General features: G+C 37.9%; 2 protein-coding genes across 2 annotated transcripts in view; both read right to left on the bottom strand.

Annotated features, from left to right (window-relative positions):
• The window catches only part of esyt2a (extended synaptotagmin-like protein 2a), a 236713-nt gene that overhangs the window by 125144 nt on the left and 86431 nt on the right, over positions 1-25138 (bottom strand). The gene's annotated exons all lie outside the window — the stretch shown is intronic.
• Positions 1-25138, bottom strand: part of LOC306966780 (receptor-type tyrosine-protein phosphatase N2-like) — a 138265-nt gene that overhangs the window by 85646 nt on the left and 27481 nt on the right. Inside the window, exons 10-11 of the mRNA XM_079561597.1 lie at positions 22657-22736; positions 4393-4457 (exon numbers count right to left, since the gene is read on the bottom strand). Coding sequence (XP_079417723.1) covers positions 4393-4457; positions 22657-22736 — 145 coding nt within the window. The remainder of the gene's footprint in view (positions 1-4392; positions 4458-22656; positions 22737-25138) is intronic.

The raw sequence follows: 25138 nt of genomic DNA, 5'->3' as shown, positions 1-25138 counted from the left end.
CATTTTTTGTCATTTTTTCGGGAGTCCCATGATCTACTACGAGGCTTTTGATTGGTGGAGCTTCACGTTCCCACACGTGTTTATTTATTGTAATGTAGAAAACATATTATAAACAATGTATTCAAACATAATGCAGGCAGAGAGTTGACATTTTATCCAGATCTAACACTGAGAGTAAGAAAAACGTCAAAAAAATGTTCCCAACGATCCAAGTAAACGAACCACCATCATTTTTATTCCCATTAGCCTGATTCAGATTGTTTAACAGTGAAATAATCTAGAACTTTTATCTGCAAAGTAAAAGAAACTGGCCGTGTTTGCTGAAAACCTGGTTGACTTGACCAGCGTCGCAATGGCTCTTGGGATACGGAGTTTCTATAGTCAGGAAGTGAATGATGTCACAGCCTTGTACCTTTGCCTTTTCTTCAACATCAAGTCTTCTTTTTGGATTGAAATGAAACATGTTATGGTCACGAATTGCTACAGAGCTGATTAGCTTTTGCGCTGACGTTAAACTCTTAATATTTGAATTTTTGGGAAGATTTTTGCTTCCGGGGCAACAGGATCGCGAGGGGCGGGACTGTGGAGCTCCATAAGAAACCTGACTGAACCATCACATTTAGAAAGGACTGAATTGTGACTAAAACTAACAGCATCATCGTCCAAAAGACTAAAACTAAGAGGCCGCCAAAAACATCCTGGCTTTGTCATCTCGGAAAACGCCCGGAAACCCACACGGTCTCGTCTTTAGCAAAAACAAGAAGAGGTGGAATGGAAAAAAAAAGCCGATCTCTGCGACGAGACGGCGAGTGTTTCATTTGCACCTCCCTCCTCCGTTTGTAGAGCGCTCTTCAGAGACACAGCGGCGGCGCCTCGATTCCAGCCGAAGAAAGAAAAGAGGGAGAGCGGAGGAGGAGGAGGAGGAGGAGGAGGAGGAGGAGGAGGAGGAGGAGGAGGAGAAGCGCTCGCACAATTAGCGGCTCAGGCCCGGACTTCATCACGGACTCAGACTCGGCTTTAATTGGACGAAGTGGAGAAAGTGCTGAGTTCTGTCTGACCTCAGAGACGAAAGTGCGCCGGACTCTGGACACGGCCGGGGAAGCGCTCGCATTAAATGAGATTTGTCGCCGATGGAGGGAAAAGAAAGGCAAAAAGATGAGCTGCCAGTGGACGCTTTGTGCTGCTTTTTGTCCGGGTTTGAAGTCCTGGCTTGTTCAGACAAAAAGGACAATGTTTAACCCCTTAACTCCCACCTGAACTGAGCACAATTTCTCCAGTTTGGCTTTACCCCAATCCAAAAGCTTCTGGGAAAAAAGGTGAGAAAATAGCGACAGAACTGAGACGAAAACAATGATGGAAATGTGACAAAAAAGTGAGAAAAACATTGACAAGAAAGTGACGAAAAATGGATGAAAAAGTGGCAAAAATGTTACAAGAAATTGACAAAAAAGGACAAAAATTTGATAAAAAATGTACGAAAAAATGACAAAAATGTGTGGGGATCGGGAAGTCTCGGCCCCGGATAAAGCAGAAGAAAGAGGATGGATGTATTTGGATGTGACTTAATGTACTCGTTATTCCTCCGCTGTTTATATGATGACGTCACCGCACTAATCGACTATTTTGACAAATAAGGCGACTGTAAAGAATTGAAAAATGGGCTTTTTCAAGCTTTCCATCATGTTATTCTGTCACTCCCTCATTAAAAACATGCCTGAAGTGTTGCCTTGGCACATTCACGTATTTTTGAGTAATCTGTAAAAACTCTGATGGCGGCCATTTTAGGGATAGGTTTGCCTGAGTCCTCCTAGGAACGCCCCCACCTCCTGGAGACGCCTCCGAGCTTTCGTCACCAGCCGAGTAACCAACCACTGCTCCTCAGCAGAACCCCCTCCCCACTGATGCCACAGACAGCGTGTGGAGGGGGCGTGTCTAAAGGCTCAGAGGTTCTTAAAGAGACAGAGGCCTATTTCAAGACATTCACTACAGCCATTTTGAGAGAGACATTTTATACAAGGCAGTTATTCTAATTTACTGCATTCACAGACCAGCAGAAGGTTTGTCATCATTGTAGTGAGATATAGACTGGTGCTATGGGACTGAAAAAAGCAGAATACCAACTCTTTAAAAATCTGCAGTCGGTGAGTTCTCCACAGTTGTAGAGAGTTGAAGGCTGTCACAGAAAATCATGCCTCGTGTGGAGAGTCGTGTTTGAATGGTGTCATGTGGGCAGCAGAAAGACGTGACTAAACCCAGACTCAGGAAATCAAACTTTCTTTCTCTCAGCTTCATCATGCAGACCAAGTCAAACAGCACAACACCCCTTACTGTGAAGGACAGACAGGCATGAAGGTAAGACACGGACCCGGAGCATCAACTGTGACCTGTGCCCACTCTTCAGCATCGAGCTCAACTTGAGGAAATGCAAATAAACAATGACGAAACAATGATGGAAATGTGACAAAAAAGTGAGAAAACATTGACAAAAAAGTGACAAAAAATGGACGAAAAAATGACAAAAATGTGACAAAATATGACAAAAAAATACAAAAAATTGATAAAAAAATGATAAAAATGTGACCAAAAAAATAAATAAAAAAGTGACAAAAAAGTGACAAAAAAATTCAAAAATGTGATAAAAATGTAACAAAAAAATAACAAAAATTTGATAAAAAATTGATGAAAAAATGAAAAAAAAAGACAAAAATGTGACAAAAAAAGAAAGAAAAATTGATCAAAAATGTGACAAAAAAAGATAAAAAATTGATCAAAAATGTGAATAAAAAAAGAAAAAAAAATGATCAAAAATGTGACAAAAAAAGACAAAAATGTGACAAAAAAAAGAAAAAAAATTGATCAAAAATGTGACAAAAAAAGACAAAAATGTGACAAAAAAAAGAAAAAAAAGACAAAAATGTGACAAAAAAAAGAAAAAAAATTGATCAAAAATGTGACAAAAAAAGACAAAATTGTGACAAAAAAAGAAAAAAAATTGATCAAAAATGTGACAAAAAAAAGCCAAAAATTTGAGAAAAAAAAAGACAAAAAAAAGACAAAAATGTGATAAAAAATGGACGAAAAAATGAAAAAAATATGACAAAAAAAAAATACAAATAAAAAAAAGACAAAAATGTGACAAAAAAAATTACAAATTGAATAACTGTAAACACTGCCCACTCTTGAACATCGAGCTCAACTTGAGGAAATGCAAATAAGCCCTGATTTCCATTTGCAGACACTGGATTTGTCCTTGGTTTAGTTCAGGTTTGGATCAAAGCTTCATTTCGCTGGTGATTCGCTCCATTCTGACGAACTCCAAACGCACTGGTGTGAAAACTGTTTCTCCCAAAGCAAACGGAAACATCACAGTGTCGGGACGTTATGGGACTAAAACCAGCCGCATGATTCAATGATCACGTGAAGAAGCACCGTGAAGGAGTCTGGCTGAAGCTCAAGGCGCGACAACCAAACATTATACACCCGGGTTTAGATTATTATTACATTTATAAACAAGCGTCTGGGTCTGAGCTCGGTTCACGTCTTTAACCTCTTAACTCCCGCCTGAACCGAGAGCATATTCTCCTGTTCGGCTTTACCCAAATCCTGTAGGCCAGTGTAACGCCTCATCTGAAAGCTAAGACCTACAAAACTAAATTGATCTTTTTCCTCATGTCATCAGATTTTTTTTCATCACTTTTTTTGTTGGGCAGTCCATTTTTTTGTCAAATTTTTCTCACTTTTTTGTCAAATTTTTGTCCATTTTTGTCATTTTTTTTGTCACTTTTTCATTCATTTTTCTACATTTCTTCGTCAAAATGTTCTCACTTTGTCGTCAGATTTTTGTCATTTTTTTCTCACATTTTTATCATTTCTTCGTCAAATTTTTTGTCACTTTTTCGTCCATTTTTTGTCCATTTTTGGTCCATTATTTTGTAAATTTTGTGTCACTTTTTTGTCAATTTTGGTCATTTTTTCGTCAAATTTTTCTCACTTTTTCGTCAATTTTTTGTCCATTTTTGTTCATTTTTTTGTCCATTTTTTGTCAAATTTTTCTCACTTTTTCTCAATTTTTCGTCAATTTTTTGTAATTTTTTGTCTTTTTAAAAAAAAAAAATTGTCACTTTTTCGTCAATTTTTTCTCACTTTTTTGGTCAAATTTGTGTCCATTTTTTTGTAAATTTTGTGTCACTTTTTCGTCAATTTTTTCTCACTTTTTTCACATTTTCGTCCTTGTTCTCGACTCAGTTTTGTTGCTATTTTCACACCTTTTTTCTAGAAGCTTTTGGATTGGGGTAAAGCTGGAGAAAATGTGCTCGGTTCAGGTTGGAGTTAAGGGGTTAGTGTCAACTCCCAACAAGAAGCCAGATCTAAATCCAGATAAAGTGGACTCACATCAGCGACTCCGGCCTCCAGGATCTTGAACTTGGTCTCTCGCTCCAGCGTCTCCTTCTGCTCCACTGGAAAACAACAAACAAACATCAAATAAGTGATAAAACTAAATCTATCTATGTCTGCAAAAGTCAACGAGTGGCGCTCGAACACTTCTGAAAAAACATCTACTTGATGATTTTGACCACACCTTAGAGACGGTCATTCCTTTGCTTTGTTTTACCATAAAGGTTGTATTTAACCTCTTACCACCCGTCTCTACCTAATGCATTCTGTCCTCTTTGGCTATAGGCCTGTGTAGCACCTCATTTGAAAGCTAAGACCCACAAAACTGATCCTTTTCCTCACGTTGTTGCTGTGTTGTGTAACCTTTGTTATGTTTTATTAATTTTTTTCAATTTTTGTCACATTTTTGTTGAATTTTTGTTGAATTTTTGTCACATTTTTGTTGAATTTTTGTTGAATTTTTGTTGAATTTTTGTTGAATTTTTGTTGAATTTTTGTTGAATTTTTGTCACATTTTTGTCACATTTTTGTTGAATTTTTGTCGCATTTTTGTTGAATTTTTGTCACATTTTTGTTGAATTTTTGTCACATTTTTGTCACATTTTTGTTGAATTTTTGTCACATTTTTGTTGAATTTTTGTCACATTTTTGTTGAATTTTTGTCACATTTTTGTTGAATTTTTGTCACATTTTTGTCACATTTTTGTTGAATTTTTGTCACATTTTTGTTGAATTTTTGTCACATTTTTGTCACATTTTTGTTGAATTTTTGTCACATTTTTGTTGAATTTTTGTCACATTTTTGTTGAATTTGTCACATTTTTGTTACATTTTTGTCACTTTTTCGTTGAGTTTTTGTTGAATTTTTGTTGAATTTTTGTCACATTTTTGTTGAATTTTTGTCACTTTTTCGTTGAGTTTTTGTTGAATTTTTGTCACATTTTTGTCACATTTTTGTTGAATTTTTGTCACTTTTTCGTTGAGTTTTTGTTGAATTTTTGTTGAATTTTTGTCACTTTTTTGTTGAATTTTTGTCACTTTTTTGTTGAATTTTTGTCACATTTTAGTCACATCTTTGCTGCGTTTACATCCTTGTTTTCTCATTTTTTTGTGGCTGTTTTTGTGCTTTTTCCCCAAGAAGCTTTTGGATTGGGGTAAAGCCAAACTGGAGAAAATGGGATCCGTTCAGGTGGGAGTTAAGAGGTTAATAAGGTTTGATGGTAAAATAACTCGTGAGCCTCTCGGAGCGTTTCTGACTCCTGCTCTTCCATCGGAGCAGCAGCAGCCCACGCCCCGGTGCATGCTGGGAGCTCAAACATCAAACCAGCTGGTGCTCCATCTGAAAGCAGGTCACATCCAGTCTGCTCTGAGCAAATACGCAAAGTCTGGAGCTGCGGATGTGCCCGTCGTCTCAGATCCACGTCCCGACAGCCGCAGTGAGAGGGGAGGCTTTAACCCCTTAACTCCCACCGGAACCCAGCACGTTTTCTCATTTTCACATTTTCTGGAAAAAAAGCTGTGAAAATAGCGACAGAACTGAGACGAAAACAATGATGGAAATGTGACAAAAAAGTGAGAAAACATTGACAAAAAAGTGACGAAAAATTGATGAAAAAGTGGCAAAAAAGTCACAAAAAATCGACAGAAAATTGACGAAAAAATTACAAAAAATTGATAAAAAATTGACAAAAAAAGGAGAAAAATTTGATAAAAATTGACGGAAAAATGACAAAACTGTGACAAAAAATGACAAAAATTTGATAAAAAATTGACGAAAAAATGACAAAAAAATGTGACAAAAAAATGACAAAAATTTGATAAAAAATTGACGAAAAAATGACAAAACTGTGACAAAAAATGACAAAAATTTGATAAAAAATTGACGAAAAAATGACAAAAAAATGTGACAAAAAAATGATAACAATTTGATAAAAAAATGGATGAAAAAATGACAAAACTGTGACAAAAAAATGACAAAAATTTGATAAAAAATTGACGAAAAAATGACAAAACTGTGACAAAAAATGACAAAAAATTGATTAAAAATTGACGAAAAAATGACAAAAATGTGACAAAAAAATGACAAAAAAATGACAAAAAATTGATAAAAAATGGACGAAAAAATGACAAAAAATTGATTAAAAAATTGACAAAAAAATGACAAAAAAATGATAAAAAATGGACGAAAAAATGACAAAACTGTGACAAAAATGAGTTGAATGCCCAACGAAAAAATGATGGGAAAAAAAATCTGATGACGTGAGGAAAAAGATCCTCTCGGTTCAGGCGGGAGTTAGGAGGAAAAACGAAAACACGTTCAACTGATCAGGGGAGCAGCGAGAAAAGACCGGGCTTAGGATCAGATCAACGTTTCACTTAATTGGTAAAAACTCGTCACATTTTAGGCTCAACTATTTGCGACGATTCAAGTTGCCATAAGCTCTTTTAGACGATGCATCGCCCACGTCTCGTCGGGATCACTGAGATCACCACATCTGTGAGGACGACCCGGGCAGACCAGGGTTTTGCCGATGGAAATATTGTTGTAATTTCAGTCAAAGACCAACATGAGACGAACACTGTGACTAAAACACTGGCCCTTTGACCGCGGGAGCTTTTTCTCTTCCCTCCAAAGCGCTTCATTTGTCAGCGAGCGTCCGAGGGGCCGGGAGGGGGGCGGGCCACACAAACAGCGCCTCGTTTCTCATCGCTCACAAAGGGAGGCTCGAACACTCTGAGCACAAGAACCAGCCGAGCCTCCCACAGCGCCAGAGGGAACTGTTCCTCACGAGGGACTTCCAGGATCTGCACTTCTTCAGAAAATACGGAGATTTCTGCATAAAATGGCCGCTCTCTGACGTTCAAACGAGCTCCAGATCCACCTCGCCCTCCTCCTCTGATAGACCTGCTCTTTTAGTTTAACCTCTTACCACCCGCCTGAACCAAATGCATTCTGTCCTCTTTGGTTGTTATATAGGCCTGTGTAACACCTCATTTGAAAGCTAAGACCCACAAAACTGATCTTTTTCCTCACGTTGTTGCTGTGTTGTGTCACCTTTTGTTTTGTTTTTGTTTGTTTTTTGTTTGTTTTTTGTTTGTTTTTTGTTAAATTTTTGTCATATTTTTATTGAGTTTTTGTCACATTTTTGTTTAATTTTTGTCACTTTTTGGTCGAGTTTTTGTTACATTTTTGTTGAATGTTTGTCATTTTTTGTTGAGTTTTTTGTCATTTTTTTGTTGAATTTTTGTCACTTTTTTGTTGAATTTTTGTCACATTTTTATTGAGTTTTTGTCATTTTTTGTTGAATTTTTGTCACATTTTTATTGAGTTTTTGTCACATTTTTGTTGAATTTTTGTCATATTTTTGTCACATTTTTGTCATTTTTTGTTGAATTTTTGTCACATTTTTATTGAGTTTTTGTCACATTTTTGTTGAATTTTTGTCATTTTTTTGTCACATTTTTGTCATTTTTTGTTGAATTTTTGCCACATTTTTGTCATTTTTTTGTTGAGTTTTTGGCACATTTTTTGTTGAGTTTTTGTCACATTTTTGTTGAGTTTTTGTCACATTTTTGTTGAGTTTTTGTCACATTTTTGTTGAATTTTTGTCATTTTTTGTTAAATTTTTGTCACATTTTTGTCACATTTTTGTCATTTTTTTGTTGAATTTTTGGTCACATTTTTATTGAGTTTTTGTCACATTTTTGTTGAATTTTTTTGCCACATTTTTATTGAGTTTTTGTCACATTTTTGTCATTTTTTTGTTGAGTTTTTGTCACATTTTTTGTTGAGTTTTTGTCACATTTTTTGTTAAGTTTTTGTCACATTTTTGTTGAGTTTTTGTCACATTTTTGTTGAATTTTTGTCACATTTTTGTTGAGTTTTTGTCACATTTTTATTGAGTTTTTGTCACATTTTTGTCATTTTTTTGTTGAATTTTTGTCACATTTTTGTCGAATTTTTGTCACATTTTTGTTGAATTTTTGTCACATTTTTGTTGAGTTTTTGTTACATTTTTGTTGAGTTTTTGTCACATTTTTGTTGAGTTTTTGTCACATTTTTGTTGCGTTTACATCCTTGTTTTCTTCTCATTTTTGTGGCTGTTTTGGCTTTTTGATTGGGGTAAAGCCAAACTGGAGTAAATGGGCTCCGTTCAGGTGGGAGTTAAGAGGTTAATTAATGGCATTTATCTCGCTGCCCGCTCCCTGTTCGTTTGTCGCATTATTGAAAACAGCAGCCGCGCTCGGCCGCCCACAGGAGCCCATTACTGACCCCGCCTCGCCGCACAAACCCGGCCCCAGCGGCTAATGGACGCACACCGGCCCGGGCGGCGCTCGCGTAAACAAACACATACTATGGAAATGGACAAAAGGCTCGGAGGTGTTGGAAATGTTGTGATTACATAAAGCCAGAGAGAGAATCCTGTCACGCCAGAGAGGACGGCCTACTTTGTCCACTTTACACCGAGTCCACTTTTCAAACACGTCTTCATCGAACACGGCTTCTTCAAAGTCTTCCTTATTAACCTCTTAACTCCCGCCTGAACCGAGAGCATTTTCTCCAGTTCAGCTTTACCCAAATCCTGTCGGCCAGCGTAACACCTCATGCTAAGATCTACAAAGCTCATCTAAATGGATCTTTTTCCTCACGTCATCAGATTTTTTTCCATCTTTTTTTTTGCAGGTATTCAACTCATTTTTGTAACTTTTTTGTCATTTTTTCGTCACTTTTTTGTCAATGTTTTCTCACTTTTTGTCACATCTTCATCATTGTTTTCGTCTCAGTTTTGTTGCTATTTTCACAGCTTTTTTTCAGAAGCTTTTGGATTGGGGTAAAGCCAAACTGGAGAAAATGTGCTTGGTTCAGGTGGGGGTTAAGGGGTTAACCTCTTACCACCTGCCAAAACCAAATGCATTCTCTCCTCTTTTTTCTGGATTTTTGTCTTTTTTTTTGCTGGATTTTTGTCTTTTTTTTGCTGGATTTTTGTCATTTTTTGCTGGATTTTTGTCACTTTTTTGCTGGATTTTTGTCACTTTTTTGCTGGATTTTTGTCACTTTTTTGCTGGATTTTTGTCTTTTTTTTGCTGGATTTTTGTCTTTTTTTTGTTTGATTTTTGCCTTTTTTTTGCTGGATTTTTGTCATTTTTTGCTGGATTTTTGTCACTTTTTTGCTGGATTTATGTCACTTTTTTGCTGGATTTTTGTCACTTTTTTGCTGGATTTTTGTCACTTTTTTGCTGGATTTTTGTCACTTTTTTGCTGGATTTTTGTCACTTTTTTGCTGGATTTTTGTCACTTTTTTGCTGGATTTTTGTCTTTTTTTTGCTGGATTTTTGTCTTTTTTTTGTTTGATTTTTGCCTTTTTTTTGCTGGATTTTTGTCTTTTTTTTGCTGGATTTTTGTCTTTTTTTTGCTGGATTTTTGTCTTTTTTTTGCTGGATTTTTGTCATTTTTTTGCTGGATTTTCGTCACTTTTTTGCTGGATTTTTGTCTTTTTTTGCTGGATTTTTGTCACTTTTTTGCTGGATTTTTGTCTTTTTTTTGCTGGATTTTTGTCTTTTTTTTGTTTGATTTTTGCCTTTTTTTTGCTGGATTTTTGTCTTTTTTTTGCTGGATTTTTGTCTTTTTTTTGCTGGATTTTTGTCTTTTTTTTGCTGGATTTTTGTCATTTTTTTGCTGGATTTTCGTCACTTTTTTGCTGGATTTTTGTCTTTTTTTGCTGGATTTTTGTCACTTTTTTGCTGGATTTTCGTCACTTTTTTGCTGGATTTTTGTAAAAAAAAAAAATCTGGATTTTTGTCTTTTTTTGTTGGATTTTTGTCTTTTTTTTGTTGGATTTTTTTTCTTTTTTTTGCTGGATTTTTGTCTTTTTTGTTGGATTTTTTTTCTTTTTTTTGCTGGATTTTTGTCTTTTTTTGTTGGATTTTTTGTCTTTTTTTTGCTGGATTTTTGTATTTTTTTTGGGTCACTTGTTAGTCCTTTTTTTTCTGTTTACATCCTCATTTTCTTTTTTTCTTTTTTATCCCTGTTTTGAAGAAGCTTTTAGATGTGGAGAATTTGGAGAACAGGAGAAAACATGTTCAGGCGAGAGTTAAGAGTTTAAAGAAAAGTTTAAATGGACAGTCCATCGGAGCTTCCGGAGCCAGCGGCCACATCAGTCCGATCACTTTACAGTCCACGATCAGGCTGGTGAAGCAGATAATCGCTCAGATACGATGCTGTTTGGAATGTGTTCTTCTGAATATTAATGCTGTGTTTCTCTGAGAGCGGCTTCGGGCCAAGGCCAAGCGCTGGAGCCGCTGGGAGGGCATCAGGTTCCCGTCCCGCTGCAGCAGGTGCGTTTGTGGCTGTGAGTCACGTCCTCCTACGTCTCTGTTCAGTCGGGCTTCTCTGTCCAAAAACAAAGCGCTCTGGGACGCCGGTGTTGGTGCCAGCGGTCTGTGAAGGAGCCAGCGCCGCAGATCTGCATAAACATGTGAATATGAGCGAGAGCGAGAGGAAAACGGGCCTTTAGCGCCGATAAAACGCCCATGAAACGCCGCTTCTGTGGGGTCACCGCGGTTAAAACCTGCCAGATCGACGGGAGGACGACCGTAATGTCCAGTGTGTGGGCAAACCTTTCAACACAAGGCCCACAGTCTTTAAACAAGAGGAAAAGTGTGTGTTTGGGCTGGACACAGAAAGGAATTGAACCCGGGACCTTCTTGGAGACATTGCAATAACTGATTTAACCCCTTAACTTTCCACGTGAACCGAGCACATTTTCTCCAGTTTGGCTTTACCCCAATCCAAAAGCTTCTGGGAAAAAGGTGTGAAAATAGCAACAAAACTGAGATGGAATAAATGATGGAAATGTGACAAAAAAGTGAGAAAACATTGATGAAAAAGTGGCAAAAATGTCACGAAAATGTCACAAGAAATTGACAAAAAATTGACGAAAAAATGATAAAAATTTGACACAAAAATGTCATATTTTTGTCACTTTTTGGTTGAATTTTTGTTGAATTTTTGTTGAATTTTTGTTGAATTTTTGTCACATTTTTGTCACATTTTTGTCACTTTTTGGTTGAGTTTTTGTCATATTTTTGTCACTTTTTGGTTGAATTTTGGTTGAATTTTTGTTGAATTTTTGTCACATTTTTGTCACATTTTTGTCACTTTTTGGTTGCGTTTTTCTCACATTGTTTTAAAAAATTTTGTCACTTGATGGTTGACTTTTTGTTTAATTTTTGTTTAATTTTTGTTTAATTTTTGTTGAATTTTTGTTGAATTTTTGTCACATTTTTGTCACATTTTTGTTAACTTTTTGTCATTTTTTGGTTGAGTTTTCGTCATATTTTTGTCACATTTTTGTCACTTTTTGGTTGAGTTTTCGTCACATTTTTGTCACATTTTGGTTGAGTTTTCGTCACATTTTTGTTGAATTTTTGTTGAATTTTTGTCACATTTTTGTCATTTTTTGTTGAATTTTCGTCACTTTTTGGTTGCGTTTTTCTCACATTAAAAAAAAAAAAATTAAGTCACTTTGTCACATTTTTATTGAGTTTTTGTCTCATTTTTGTTCAGTTTTTGTCTTTTTTTTTTGCTGCGTTTACATCCTTGTTTTCTTCTCATTTTTTGTGGCTGTTTTGGTGCTTTTTTCCCCAAGAAGCTTTCTGATTCGGGTAAAGCCAAACTGGATAAAATGGGATCCGTTCAGGTGGGAGTTAACAGGTTAAAGCACTGGAGGCGGATCCCCTGAAATCCACTGTTACTGTTAAACAAGAACAACTGGAGTTTGAAAGATCCTGAATCTGATTAAACCTGGAATAAACCGACCGGACTGAGAGTAAATCAGCTCAAAGTCTGTGAATAAAACTGAACCACAGGAGGAGATTCGTGTTTAAACCCACATCAGGAGGACGTGTTTAATATTCCGCGGCCGTGAGAGCGTCTTCAAACCGCTCTTATCTTTTTAATTAGCGCTCAGGTAGGAGCCGCATCGATCGGCGGCGAAACAAGCGCCTGGCTCCGCACTGTCCCCCGTAACTGTCCCGGTCCAGCTCGTCCGAATATCAAAGCATCTCTTTCACGGGCGCAAACAGCCGGGCCACGGCAGGATATTACACCGGCACAAATACAACGCTAATCATCGGGAGATACCGACGCAGCTGCGGCTTTCAGAGGCTTTTATTCTGAAAGGACGAAAGTCTGAGAAGGAGAGTCCTGGATTAGACTCGTCTTAGTCCGGGTTTAGGGCTGGGTCACATCAGCAGTGTGTCTTGTATCTTGAATCTCCCCTGATTCAAGATACACGACTTTAAAGAAGAGGAAAAGTGTGTGTTTGGGCTGGACACAGAAAGGAATTGAACCTGGGACCTTCTTGAAGACGTTGCAATAACTGATTCAACCCCTTAACTCCCACCTGAAGCGAGCACTTTTTCTCCAGTTTGGCTTTACCCCAATCCAAAAGCTTCTGGGAAAAAGGTGTGAGAATAGCGACAGAACTGAGACGGAAAAAGTTATGGAAGTGTGACAAAAAAGTGAGAAAACATTGACAAAAAAGTGACGAAAAATGTCACAAAAATGTCACAAGAAATTGACAAAAAAATGACGAAAAAAATGATAAAAATGTGACAAAAAAAATGATAAAAATGTGACAAAATTATGACAAAAAATGGAACTAAAAAATTACAAAAATATGACAAAAAAGTGACGAAAAAATGTCACAAAAATGTCACAAGAAATTGACTAAAAAATTACAAAAATGTGACAAAAAATGACAAAAAATGTGACGAAAAAATGAAAAAAATGTGACAAAAAAATGACAAAAAATGACAAAAAATGACAAAAAAATGACAAAAAAATGACAAAAATGTGACAAAAATGTGATTAAAAAAATGAGGAAAAAATGACATTATTATTGTTTCGACTACACTAATATCATTTCATTGACGCACCTTCTTTAATGACGATAGCGTAACGGTGACGAGCTCTTTGACTTAAACATGACGAGCAGAGAACTTTACCTGCTGGTTCAAAGGCTGGTAAGAGTTTATCTATGAAAGATAAAAACAAAACCTGCTCCAGAATCATTGGAGGGAAACAAAGAGGCTGAAACTCTCTTTTGGTTCAGTCCTGGTTTAGCTCTGGTTTAGACCTGGTTTAGACCTGGTTTAGACCTGGTTTAGTCCCTGTGGGATTCCCTCCTTCACGTCTCCAGCTCCTGGAGCAGAACAAAAGCGATTTACACTTGGAGGTGCTAAGTCCTGGTTTAGTACTGGTTTAGTCCTGGTTTAGCCCTGGTTTAGTCCTGGTTTAGTCCTGGTTTAGACCTGGTTTAGTCCTGGTTTAGCCCTGGTTTAGTCCTGGTTTAGTCCTGGTTTAGACCTGGTTTAGTCCCTGTGGGATTCCCTCCTTCACGTCTCCAGCTCCTGGAGCAGAACAAAAGCGATTTACACTTGGAGGTGCTAAGTCCTGGTTTAGTCCTGGTTTAGTCCTGGTTTAGTCCTGGTTTAGTCCTGGTTTAGCCCTGGTTTAGTCCTGGTTTAGCCCTGGTTTAGACCTGGTTTAGTCCTGGTTTAGACCTGGTTTAGTCCTGGTTTAGTCCTGGTTTAGCCCTGGTTTAGTCCTGGTTTAGCCCTGGTTTAGCCCTGGTTTAGACCTGGTTTAGTCCTGGTTTAGACCTGGTTTAGCCCTGGTTTAGACCTGGTTTAGTCCTGGTTTAGTCCTGGTTTAGCCCTGGTTTAGACCTGGTTTAGCCCTGGTTTAGACCTGGTTCTAGTCCTGGTTTAGCCCTGGTTTAGTCCTGGTTTAGCCCTGGTTTAGTCCTGGTTTAGCCCTGGTTTAGTCCTGGTTTAGTCCTGGTTTAGCCCTGGTTTAGTCCTGGTTTAGTCCTGGTTTAGTCCTGGTTTAGTCCTGGTTTAGCCCTGGTTTAGTCCTGGTTTAGCCCTGGTTTAGCCCTGGTTTAGACCTGGTTTAGACCTGGTTCTAGTTCCTGTGGGATTCCCTCCTTCTCGTCTCCAGCTCCTGGAGCAGAACAAAAGCGATTTACACTTGGAGGTGCTAATGCAACACTTGTGAAGAGAGTCCCCGATGTGTCAATCAAGACGCGCTGAAGCCAGAGCCACTTTCAGCTCCAGATACAGATTTAATGAAAAACAGAGCTTTGAGTTTGTCCACGAGAAATGTTTAAAACTATTCCACAAAACAGAGACGTTTGGATCTTTTAAGGCAAATAAATGACCTGCTGCTTAAATTTGCTCCAAAGTCTGATGAAGAACTCGTGTGTGAATCCGAGGCCGAGCTCATTAATTATGCAGAAACACGACTGCGAGACTTTGAAGACGAAGCTAAAAATGTCGGTTTTTAAACTTCGCCTTTGTCTAAAAAACCTTCTGAACTGGAGCAGGAAGTAAAAGCTGTGATTATTCATGTTTACAATGAAGAACAAGGCGTTTCATCCAGAGGCGGAAACAAAGTCTGTTTATGAAGAAAACGAGAACAGCAGAATTCAGATCCAGCTTCAAACAGATTTACTAAACACGCTTTATTTTAACCTCTGACCACCAAAAGCAAAGGCATTCTCTTTGCCATTGTCCTCACTTTTTATTTCCCTTATGTGTTTTTGTCACTTTTTAATGGCACTTTTGTTACTTTTTTGATGCATTTTTGTCACATTTTTTTGCTGGATTTTTGTCATTTTTTTGCTGGATTTTTGTCTTTTTTTGCTGGATTTTACCTTTTTTTTGCTGGATTTTTGTCACTTTTTTGCTGGATTTTTGTCATTTTTTTTGCTGGATTTTTGTCATTTTTTTGCTGGATTTTTGTCATTTTTTGCTGGATTTTTGTCATTTTTTTTGCTGGATTTTTGTCATTTTTTTGCTGGATTTTTACCATTTTTTGCTGGATTTTTGTCATTTTTTTGCTGGATTTTTGTCATTTTTTTGCTGGATTTTTGTCACTTTTTTGCTGGATTTTTGTCACTTTTTTGCTGGATTTTTGTCACTTTTTTTGCTGGATTTTTACCATTTTTTGCTGGATTTTTACCATTTTTTGCTGGATTTTTACCATTTTTTGCTGGATTTTTGTCACTTTTTTGCTGGATTTTTACAATTTTTTGCTGGATTTTTGTCACTTTTTTGCTGGATTTTTGTCACTTTTTTTGCTGGATTTTTACCATTTTTTGCTGGATTTTTGTCACTTTTTTGCTGGATTTTTGTCACTTTTTTGCTAAATTTTTGCCATTTTTTGCTGGATTTTTGTCACTTTTTTGCTGGATTTTTGTCACTTTTTTGCTAAATTTTTACCATTTTTTCCTGGATTTTTGTCACTTTTTTTGCTGGATTTTTACCATTTTTTGCTGGATTTTTGTCACTTTGTGGCTGGATTTTTGTCACTTTTTTGCTAAATTTTTGCCATTTTTTGCTGGATTTTTGTCACTTTTTTGCTGGATTTTTGTCACTTTTTTGCTAAATTTTTGCCATTTTTTGCTGGATTTTTGTCACTTTTTTGCTGGATTTTTGTCATTTTTTGCTGGATTTTTGTCACTTTTTTGCTAAATTTTTACCATTTTTTGCTGGATTTTTGTCACTTTTTTGCTGGATTTTTGTCACTTTTTTGCTAAATTTTTGCCATTTTTTGCTGGATTTTTGTCACTTTTTTGCTGGATTTTTGTCATTTTTTGCTGGATTTTTGTCTTTTTTTTTGCTGGATTTTTACAATTTTTTGCTGGATTTTTACCTTTTTTTGCTTGATTTTTGTCTTTTTTTTGCTGGATTTTTGCCTTTTTTTTGCTTTATTTTTGTCACTTTTTTGCTGGATTTTTACCTTTTTTTTGCTGGATTTTTGTCATTTTTTTGCTGGTTTTTTAACATTTTTTGCTGGATTTTTACCTTTTTTTTGCCTTATTTTTGTCTTTTTTTTTGCTGGATTTTTACAATTTTTTGCTGGATTTTTGTCATTTTTCGCTGGATTTTTGTCATTTTTGTCAATTTACATCCTCATTTTCTTCTAGTTTTTTGCCTCTGTTTTGAAGAAGATTTTAGATTGGCAGAATTTGGAGAACAGGAGAAAACATGTTCAGGTGGGAGTTAAGAGGTTAACAAAGAGCCGAGAAAAGTCTGTGTCTCCTTGGTCTTTCATTCACAAATACTGACATGTTTGGTATCCACGTGTAGCACGAGACGACGCTGTAATCCAAATATGGTCATTTCCTGTGTGGGAGACGGCAGCGGACAAAGGGACTAAACTTTAACATCTGACCTTTAGTTGCTCCATGAGACTCCACACTTTACTTTGGAAGATTTTTACACATACACATGATTCCTGATGGATTTATTTGTATTTGTAACTAATATATCACAAAATAAAACCTTACATTTAAACCTGGCTCTGTCCATTATCGAGATTTTGTCCGTTTTTATAGGAAAACTAGGAAACCGTTTCATCTCCACATTCGTCTTTCCCCTCGTTCGCCTTAAGAGAAAAGCCGCAGAGACAGAAGGATGGAGTGATGAGGAGGAGGAGGAGGAGGAGGCACTCGAGAGCTCGTCTAATCAGACTCGGAGCTCTTGAATCGCTGCAATCAGAGCCGAGACTGAGGCCATTTTCATCAGACGCCGGCGGAGCCTCACCTCCACACGGACAGAAGCGGCTCTGAAGCCTCACACAGGCAGAAGCACCAAATCACAGCTTTAAGGCTGCAGGTGAAAGAATCTGTGTTTCATTTGTTAAGGTTCCATCAAAACAGAGGAAGGAAAAAACAAGTCTGATTCTTTCAAAAATGCTGCCGTACTAACTTCCTTGGTTAATGTAACTGTCAATCACAGGAACTCAAACAAATCATCCAGACGATACGTAAAGGAAAAACATCTGGCAGGTGGAAAACTGACAAGGCAAGACTGGTAAGAGCTCTTACGCCAAACCGGATGTGTGTCAGCGTCCGCCATGATCAGAAGCCTCCGAATTGGTCTGTCGGTTAGAAAGGAGTTAGGGGGAGGAGCCTCGATGCTAACTATCATGGCCACTTTAGTATAGGGACCTCTGATGCTAACTATCATAGCCACTTTAGCATAGGGACCTCTGATGCTAACTATCATAGCCACTTTAGCATAGGGACCTCTGGTGCTAACTATCATAGCCACTTTAGCATAGGGACCTCTGGTGCTAACTATCATAGCCACTTTAGCATAGGGACCTCTGGTGCTAACTATCATAGCCACTTTAGCATAGAGACCTCTGGTGCTAACTATCATAGCCACTTTAGCATAGGGACCTCTGGTGCTAACTATCATAGCCACTTTAGCATAGGGACCTCTGATGCTAACTATCATAGCCACTTTAGCATAGGGACCTCTGATGCTAACTATCATAGCCACTTTAGCATAGGGACCTCTGGTGCTAACTATTATAGCCACTTTAGCATAGGGACCTCTGATGCTAACTAACCGGTGATTAGGAACTATGTGCCGTCCCATAAGCCACTGCACCAAACCCCCCCCTCGACCCCACCCTCAGTGATTCATGAGCAACCACTGTTGATTGACAGGAGCACATTTAATAATAAAAATATGGAACAAGATTCTGCACAAGCCAAACTTTATAAAAGTGATAAATCCATGTCGTCGTCCCAACAGCTCAGTCACATGTCAGAGTTAAAGAGACGCATCAGTAACGGATTAAAGGAAGCAGTTTGTGCTTTTGTTTCATTTAGTAGAAACTTAAGCCACATGGATCATTTGCTGCTGTAGCTTTAAGAAACAGCTGTGGAGATAAAATAAGACTAAAGGGAAATGTGATGTGGATTTTTCTTTTTTAAATGTCTTTATTTGGACACTATGTTGTTGTTGGACACTGTACTGTAGGGGGCGACATGCACTTTTGTTTGCCTGCAGTCTGCCAATAACTTTAAAGAAGAAGAACAGCTGTTGGTGATGTCACTTCCCTTTCCCTGGGTAAGGACGGTCCAATTGGGCAAATGCTGCAGAGATATAACAGTCGACCCCATGAAAGGTCAAGGATTATTTGCTAGTGTTTGAGCTTAGAGGCTAAATTTGATGCAGACCATGGAGACCTCTCAGAGACCATGGACCATGGAGACCTCTCAGAGACCATGGAGACCTCTCAGAGACCGTGGAGACCTCCCAGAGACCATGGAGACCTCTCAGAGACCGTGGAGACCTCTCAGAGACCATGGAGACCTCCCAGAGACCATGGAGACCTCTGAGAGACCGTGGAGACCTCTCAGAGACCGTGGAGACCTCTCAGAGACCATGCGGACCTGTTGGTTTTCGGTTCTCTGACTGGATGAAATAAGCAGATGATGCGTTGATGTTCTGCCCTTCAGTTTGGTCTAAACTTAAACGAGCGAAGATCCAGCGTGTCCTCAGAGCCACACGGACACAAACTCGTGACCGTCTCTCCTGTGTGACCGCGTGGACGTGATGGTAATTAGCCCGGTCGCACAAACAGGGGCTGGTGACCCTGACCTCGGCCCATTCAGAGCCTCCTTCCCCGGGCCCTTCCCCCCCGATCGGACCCCCCTCTCCCCAAACCTCCGGGACAATGCCTGGTCCCCCCCCCTCCACACACGCTGCCCCCCCCCCCCCCCTCCTCCACACACGCTGCCCCCGGTGGCCCCCAGAGCCAGAGCACAAAGCCGGGCTGCAGACCCACACAGAGCCCCGGGGCAGTGATTCACAAAACTAATACACAAAAATACTCATTCAGTTGTATTTTTAATAAAGATCCAGAATCATAAACTCTCCCAGTGTCACGTCTGTCCAGTGCTTAGTTTGTTGATTTTTGTCATTTTTTTTGCTGGATTTTTGCCTTTTTTTTTGCTGGATTTTTGCCTTTTTTTTGCTGGATTTTTGTCATTTTTTGCTGGATTTTTTTCATTTTTTTTGCTGGAGTTTTATAATTTTTATTGCTGGATTTTTGCCATTTTTTTGCTGGATTTTTGCCATTTTTTTGCTGGATTTTGGTCATTTTTTTTGCTGGATTTTTGTCATTTATTGCTAGATTTTTGTCACTTTTTTGCTGGATTTTTGTCACTTTTTTGCTGGATTTTCATAATTTTTTTGCTGGATTTTTGTCATTTTTTGCTGGATTTTTTTCTTTTTTTTTGCTGGATTTTTTTCTTTTTTTTTGCTGGATTTTTGTCATTTTTTTGTTGGATTTTTGTCATTTTTTGCTGGATTTTTGTCACTTTTTTTCTGGATTTTTGACTCTTTTTTTTCTGGATTTTTGTCATTTTTTTGTTGGATTTTTGTCATTTTTTGCTGGATTTTTGTCACTTTTTTTCAGGATTTTTGACTTTTTTTCTGGATTTTTGTCTTTTTTTTTGCTGGATTTTTGCCATTTTTTGCTGGATTTTTGACACTTTTTTGCTGAATTTTTGTCATTTTTGTCAATTCACATCCTCATTTTACAAGGAGAGAACAGAAACACGACAGCTCAGGTCCTTTGTTTCTCCTCATTTTCTTCCTTATTTATTCCATTTTCCCCAAATTATTCCCTATTTTTCACTCATTTCTTTCCATTGGAGATGAACCTGATGTTGTACATTTGCAGATCTTCCACACATTATTGTTCTGGTTTCTGGTTCTAAAATAGATGTAATATTTTAGTGTCGATATCGTTCAGGTTTCAGTATTGTAAACAGTATTGTTAAAGTACTCAGCACTAATTATTTTACTATATATTGGCTATATTAAAGGCCGATATCTCCAGAACCTAAAGTGACAGCACATTCCTGTTTGTTGCTCTGGAAAAGCTCAGTCAGAGCTTTAAAATGAGCCTCAGGGAACGGAGAAACCACACAGTAAAAGTCACTATTTTATATGTTTTATGTTGCAGACTTTGATTACAAATTTGGAACCATAATAGACACAGGGCCAGATCATGTGGTTCATGGCACAGGCTGTAGAGCAGACGACTTGCAATCTTCAGTGTCAGACCTGGCGCAAAAAGTGGGCAGGACAGGAGGGGGGACAGACTCACATTGCCATGTTGTGGTGCCGAGCAATGTTTAATAAAGATGAAAGAAATAAAACTGTCCCTCCGCTGCTGCAGATCCAGCTGAGCGGGCGGACAGAGAGGCAGCCTCGCGCTGGACACCGTTCGAATGCACAAAGTTACGAAATGTAAAGGATTTAACTTATCAGACACTGTCATATCGGCTGTGGAGGAGTTGCAGAGTTATGCAGCAGTTGCAAGAAAACTGTAGCTATTGGAACATTTGAGCTGCAGCTGCAGGATTCAGGAGCGGCTGAATGGGGAAATAAAAGTTGCTCTGCTCCCTGTAAAATGTGCTTCTTTCTTTTGGACTGAGCTGTGGCTCCACAAGGAGCATCATCAGGAGGTAAAGACTGACACACGAGGGAAATGTCACCTTAAAACTCAGATCAGACCTGGTGTTGTGGCACTTGAGGCACGTGTGGTTTATTTATGGAAAACTGTTGTTGTTTTGTGTTAGGGGTGTGCACGTTGATCTATCAAAGTAAACCCGTGCGTACCCGACGCTCAAACAGACTTTTCAAGGCAATTTCGCTTTTGTTTTCAATTTGACGGCGATTCTAAAGAGGAAGACAAGGCAGTGCAATGTAGAGAGGAACACAATGTGAAGGTTACCACAGAAGAGCAGCTCCGAGTGCTGCTTGTGATGAACCAGCCTCAGTCGCCTCTTTTTCTTAAATAACGCCCTCTCTTTGTGGCGCAGCCTTTAGCGTAAAACCTGCGCCACGTGCAAGATCGCGCGTGCACCACGTAGCGTTTAGAGCTGCGCACGGATTGCGCCAGTCACAAGGTTTGGCCCAGAGACTTACATTTTTAGTTTTGGAATCTGTTGATTTTTGTCTTTTATATGAATGCCTCCGATAGAGCGCCCCCTGCTGTCACACTTCAACACATTTGCAGTTTAGAAGCTTCATACACAGGATTTTAGACAAAATCGCCTGATGATAATTCTGTGACACAACAACACTGATTCTCCTGCAGTGACGTCTGATTGAGGAGCGTATCTGTCTCTGAGGTTCAGCTCAAACCTCAATACGATGAACATCTGCAGAGTTGGACAGGTCAAGTTTAAGACTTTTTAAGACCTTTTTAAGACCACAAAATCTCAAAAATAAGACCTGTTTTTGAACACGCAATATATAAATGGACTGTAAAGAAAATCACAGTCACAAAAATCCAAGTGTCAAGTGTTGTTTTTGATTTCACAGTGGGATGTTCAAATGTAAGAACTTCATTTTTCACATTAGGCATTTTAACCTCTTAACTCCCGCCTGAACCGAGAGGATCTTTTTCCTCACGTCATCAGATTTTTTTTTCCATCATTTTTTTGTTGGGTATTCAACTCATTTTTCCAACTTTTTAACATTTTTTTCTCAAATTTTTATCACATTTTTTGTAAAAAATTTTGTCACATTTTTGTTATTTTTTTGGTCACATTTTTGTCATTTTTTGTCAATTTTTTAAAATAATTTTTTGTAAATTTTTTGTCACATTTTGCTCATTTTTTTGTCCAATTTTTATCACATTTTTGTCATTTTTTGTCACATTTCTGTCATTTTTTGTCAATTTTTTAATCACATTCTTGTTATGTTTTTGTCAATTTTTTTTATACTTTTTTGTCAATTTTTTGTCATATTTTTATCAGGTTTTTCTTGTTATTTTTTTGTCACATTTCTGTAATTGTTTTGTCAAATTTTTATCAATTTTTAGTAATTTTTTTGTCACATTTTGGTCATTTTTTTGGTCACATTTCTGTCATTTTTTTGTCAATTTTTTGTCCATTTCTTGTGACATTTTTGTGACATTTTTGCCACTTTTTCATAAATTTTTCGTCACTTTTTTGTCACATTTCCATCATTGTTTTCGTCTCAGTTTTGTTGCTATTTTCACAGCTCTTTCCCAGAAGCTTTTTGATTGGGCTAAAGCCAAACTGGAGAAAAAGTGCTCGGTTCAGGTGGGAGTTAAGGGGTTAATAATTACTGATCTGAAAAGCAGAAGTTTGTTGAATAACTTCAGCGGCTCCGTTTCAGTCTGGAGAAACTCAAACTCCAGATCAACACATCTCCAAATGGATGCTGAACTCTCCAGATCGTGAGTCCGTCAGTGTGTGAAGAGTGAAGAGTGTTTGATGAATGTCCCGGCGTGGGGGGCTCAGGTGGCTCAGGACGCAGCAGTAATGGCCGCCTCCTTCACTGTCACTGTGAGCGCCCGGATTCACCAGAGACTGAAGTGTGTGTGACCTGGATCGTACTGGAACGTACCTGCCACGTTGGCCACGTCCACCGTGGACACGTTCTGATGGTTCGGGCTGACTTTGAAGGTCACGGCGGGGCCCACCACTCTGCAAACACACATCTGGATCAGTCACATGATCCCAGTCACATGACACGGTGATGACGACAGACACAGCTTCATCAACACTCAACACTGCAATAACGATCGGAAACAGATGAAACGAGACACGCATCGTTTCCTTCTTTACCTGACGAGCGACTTTTAGGTTTCAAAGACGCTCATGTAAAATGTAGCCCGGTGCTTTTGTCTGATAACACACTGCGTAGCTGTAGTTTTGTCGTTTTTTTAGGGTTGATTTCCGCATAAAAGTGCATAGAAAGTCCTGTAAAATGCAGAGTCTGACCCGCACACGCCTCTGCTGCTTTCGACTCGGGCGACGTGTGAAATCTTGACACAACATTTGAATTTTGTGGCTTCTTCTTTCAGTGTTTGTCATCCAAAAGTCAGGAATAGGGCCTTTAACCTCTTGACTCCCGCCTGAACCGAGAGCATTTTCTCCAGTTCAGCTTTACCCAAATCCTGTAGGCCAGTGTAACACCTCATTTGAAAGCTAAGATCTACAAAACTCACCAAAATGGATCTTTTTCCTCATGTCATCACATTTTTTTTTCATCTTTTTTTTGCGGGTATTCAACTCATTTTTGTAACTTTTTTTGTCATTTTTATGTCATTTTTTTTGTCATTTTTTGTCATTTTTTGTCATTTTTTTGTCTTTTTTTGGTCATTTTAGTCTTTTTTTTGTGTTTTTTTTGTGGGTTTTTTTTGTCTTTTTTTGTCACATTTTTGTCATTTTTTGTCATTTTTTTGTCATTTTTTTGTCTTTTTTTGTTCATTTTTTTGTGGTCATTTTGGTCTTTTTTGTCATTTTTGTGGGTTTTTTGTGTTTTTTTTTTGTCTTTTTTGTCACATTTTTGTCATTTTTTGTCATTTTTTGTTGTTTTTTGTCATTTTTTTTGTCATTTTTTGTCGTTTTTTATTATTATTATTATTTTTTGTCATTTTTTGTCATTTTTTTGTCATTTTTTTGTCGTTTTTTTTGTCATTTTTTGTCATTTTTTTGTCTTTTTTTTGTCTTTTTTTGGTCATTTTCGTCTTTTTTTCACATTTTTTTGTCACATCTTCATCATTGTTTTCGTCTCAGTTGTTGCTATTTTCTCACCTTTTTTCCAGAAGCTTTTGGATTGGGGTAAAGCCAAACTGGAGTAAATGTGCTGGGTTCAGGTGGGAGTTAAGGGGTTAAGTCCGGAGTGGGTTTACTTTGTTACTGGCGACTTGTGAAACCGCTGGACAAATGAGATTCCCTTCAGTTCAAACAGAAATGTGGTCTTTGCATGAGCTCCATGTTTTCACCAGTGCCGCTGATGAATGTCTCTCCTCTGCCCTGTGCATGTGTGTGTGTGTGTGTGTTCGTGTGTGTGTGTGTGTGCATGTGTGGTCCTCTCTCTGCTGTCCCGGGCCTTTTGTTTTCAGCTGTACGTTGCTCCTGCAGCTCCGCGGGACGACCCGGCCTCTCCATCACTCACCGCACAGAGACGACCCAACACTTCGCCCAAAACACACTGACAACCACGAGAAAAATGTATCTTTAAGATCCAGGTTCGTCCACTGTGGTCTGAGCCTGATGGATCTGCCTCCTTTCACCTCGCCCTGCAGGGGGCGCCTTTCGAGGCTCGTACCTCCTCGAGTGAAGCAGAAACAGACCCGGAATAGAAGCAGCTTTGTTTACTGGACTCTCACTCGTGCAGTGACGGGTCATGTGTCTAGATATTAGTAAAATCATCTTGAAATAAGTCCATTTGTTCACGGATTCAAGAAATCGGAGGCAACGCTTCATATCAAGAGGTGTTTATTATTAACCTCTTTGGCCATTATATAGGTCTCATTTGAAAGCTAAGACCCACAAAACTGATCTTTTTCCTCGCGTTGTTGCTGTGTTGTGTCACCTTTTTTATGTTTTATTTTTTATATTTTCGTCACAAAACTTTTCGTTGAGTTTTCGTCGCATTTTTGTTGAATTTTTGTCAATTTTTTGTTGAATTTTTGACATTTTTTTGTCACATTTTTGTTGAATTTTAGTCACTTTTTTGTTGAATTTTTGTCAATTTTTTGTTGAATTTTTGACATTTTTTTGTTGATTTTTTGTCACTTTTTGTTGAGTTTTTGTCACATTTTTGTTGATTTTTTGTCACTTTTTGTTGAGTTTTTGTCACTTTTTGTTGAATTTTTGTCACATTTTTGTTGAATTTTTGACATTTTTTTGTTGATTTTTTGTCACATTTTTGTTGAGTTTTTGTCACATTTTTGTTGATTTTTTGTCACTTTTTGTTGAGTTTTTGTCACTTTTTGTTGAATTTTTGTCACATTTTTGTTGAATTTTTGACATTTTTTGTTGAGTTTTTGTCACATTTTTGTTGATTTTTTGTAACTTTTTTGTTGAATTTTTGACAT

Source organism: Gobius niger, assembly GCF_951799975.1.
Source record: "Gobius niger genome assembly, chromosome: 8".
Classification (NCBI taxonomy): domain Eukaryota; kingdom Metazoa; phylum Chordata; class Actinopteri; order Gobiiformes; family Gobiidae; genus Gobius; species Gobius niger.
The sequence above is the reverse complement of the archived record's forward strand: the minus strand, read 5'-3'. Positions and strand labels throughout refer to the sequence as shown.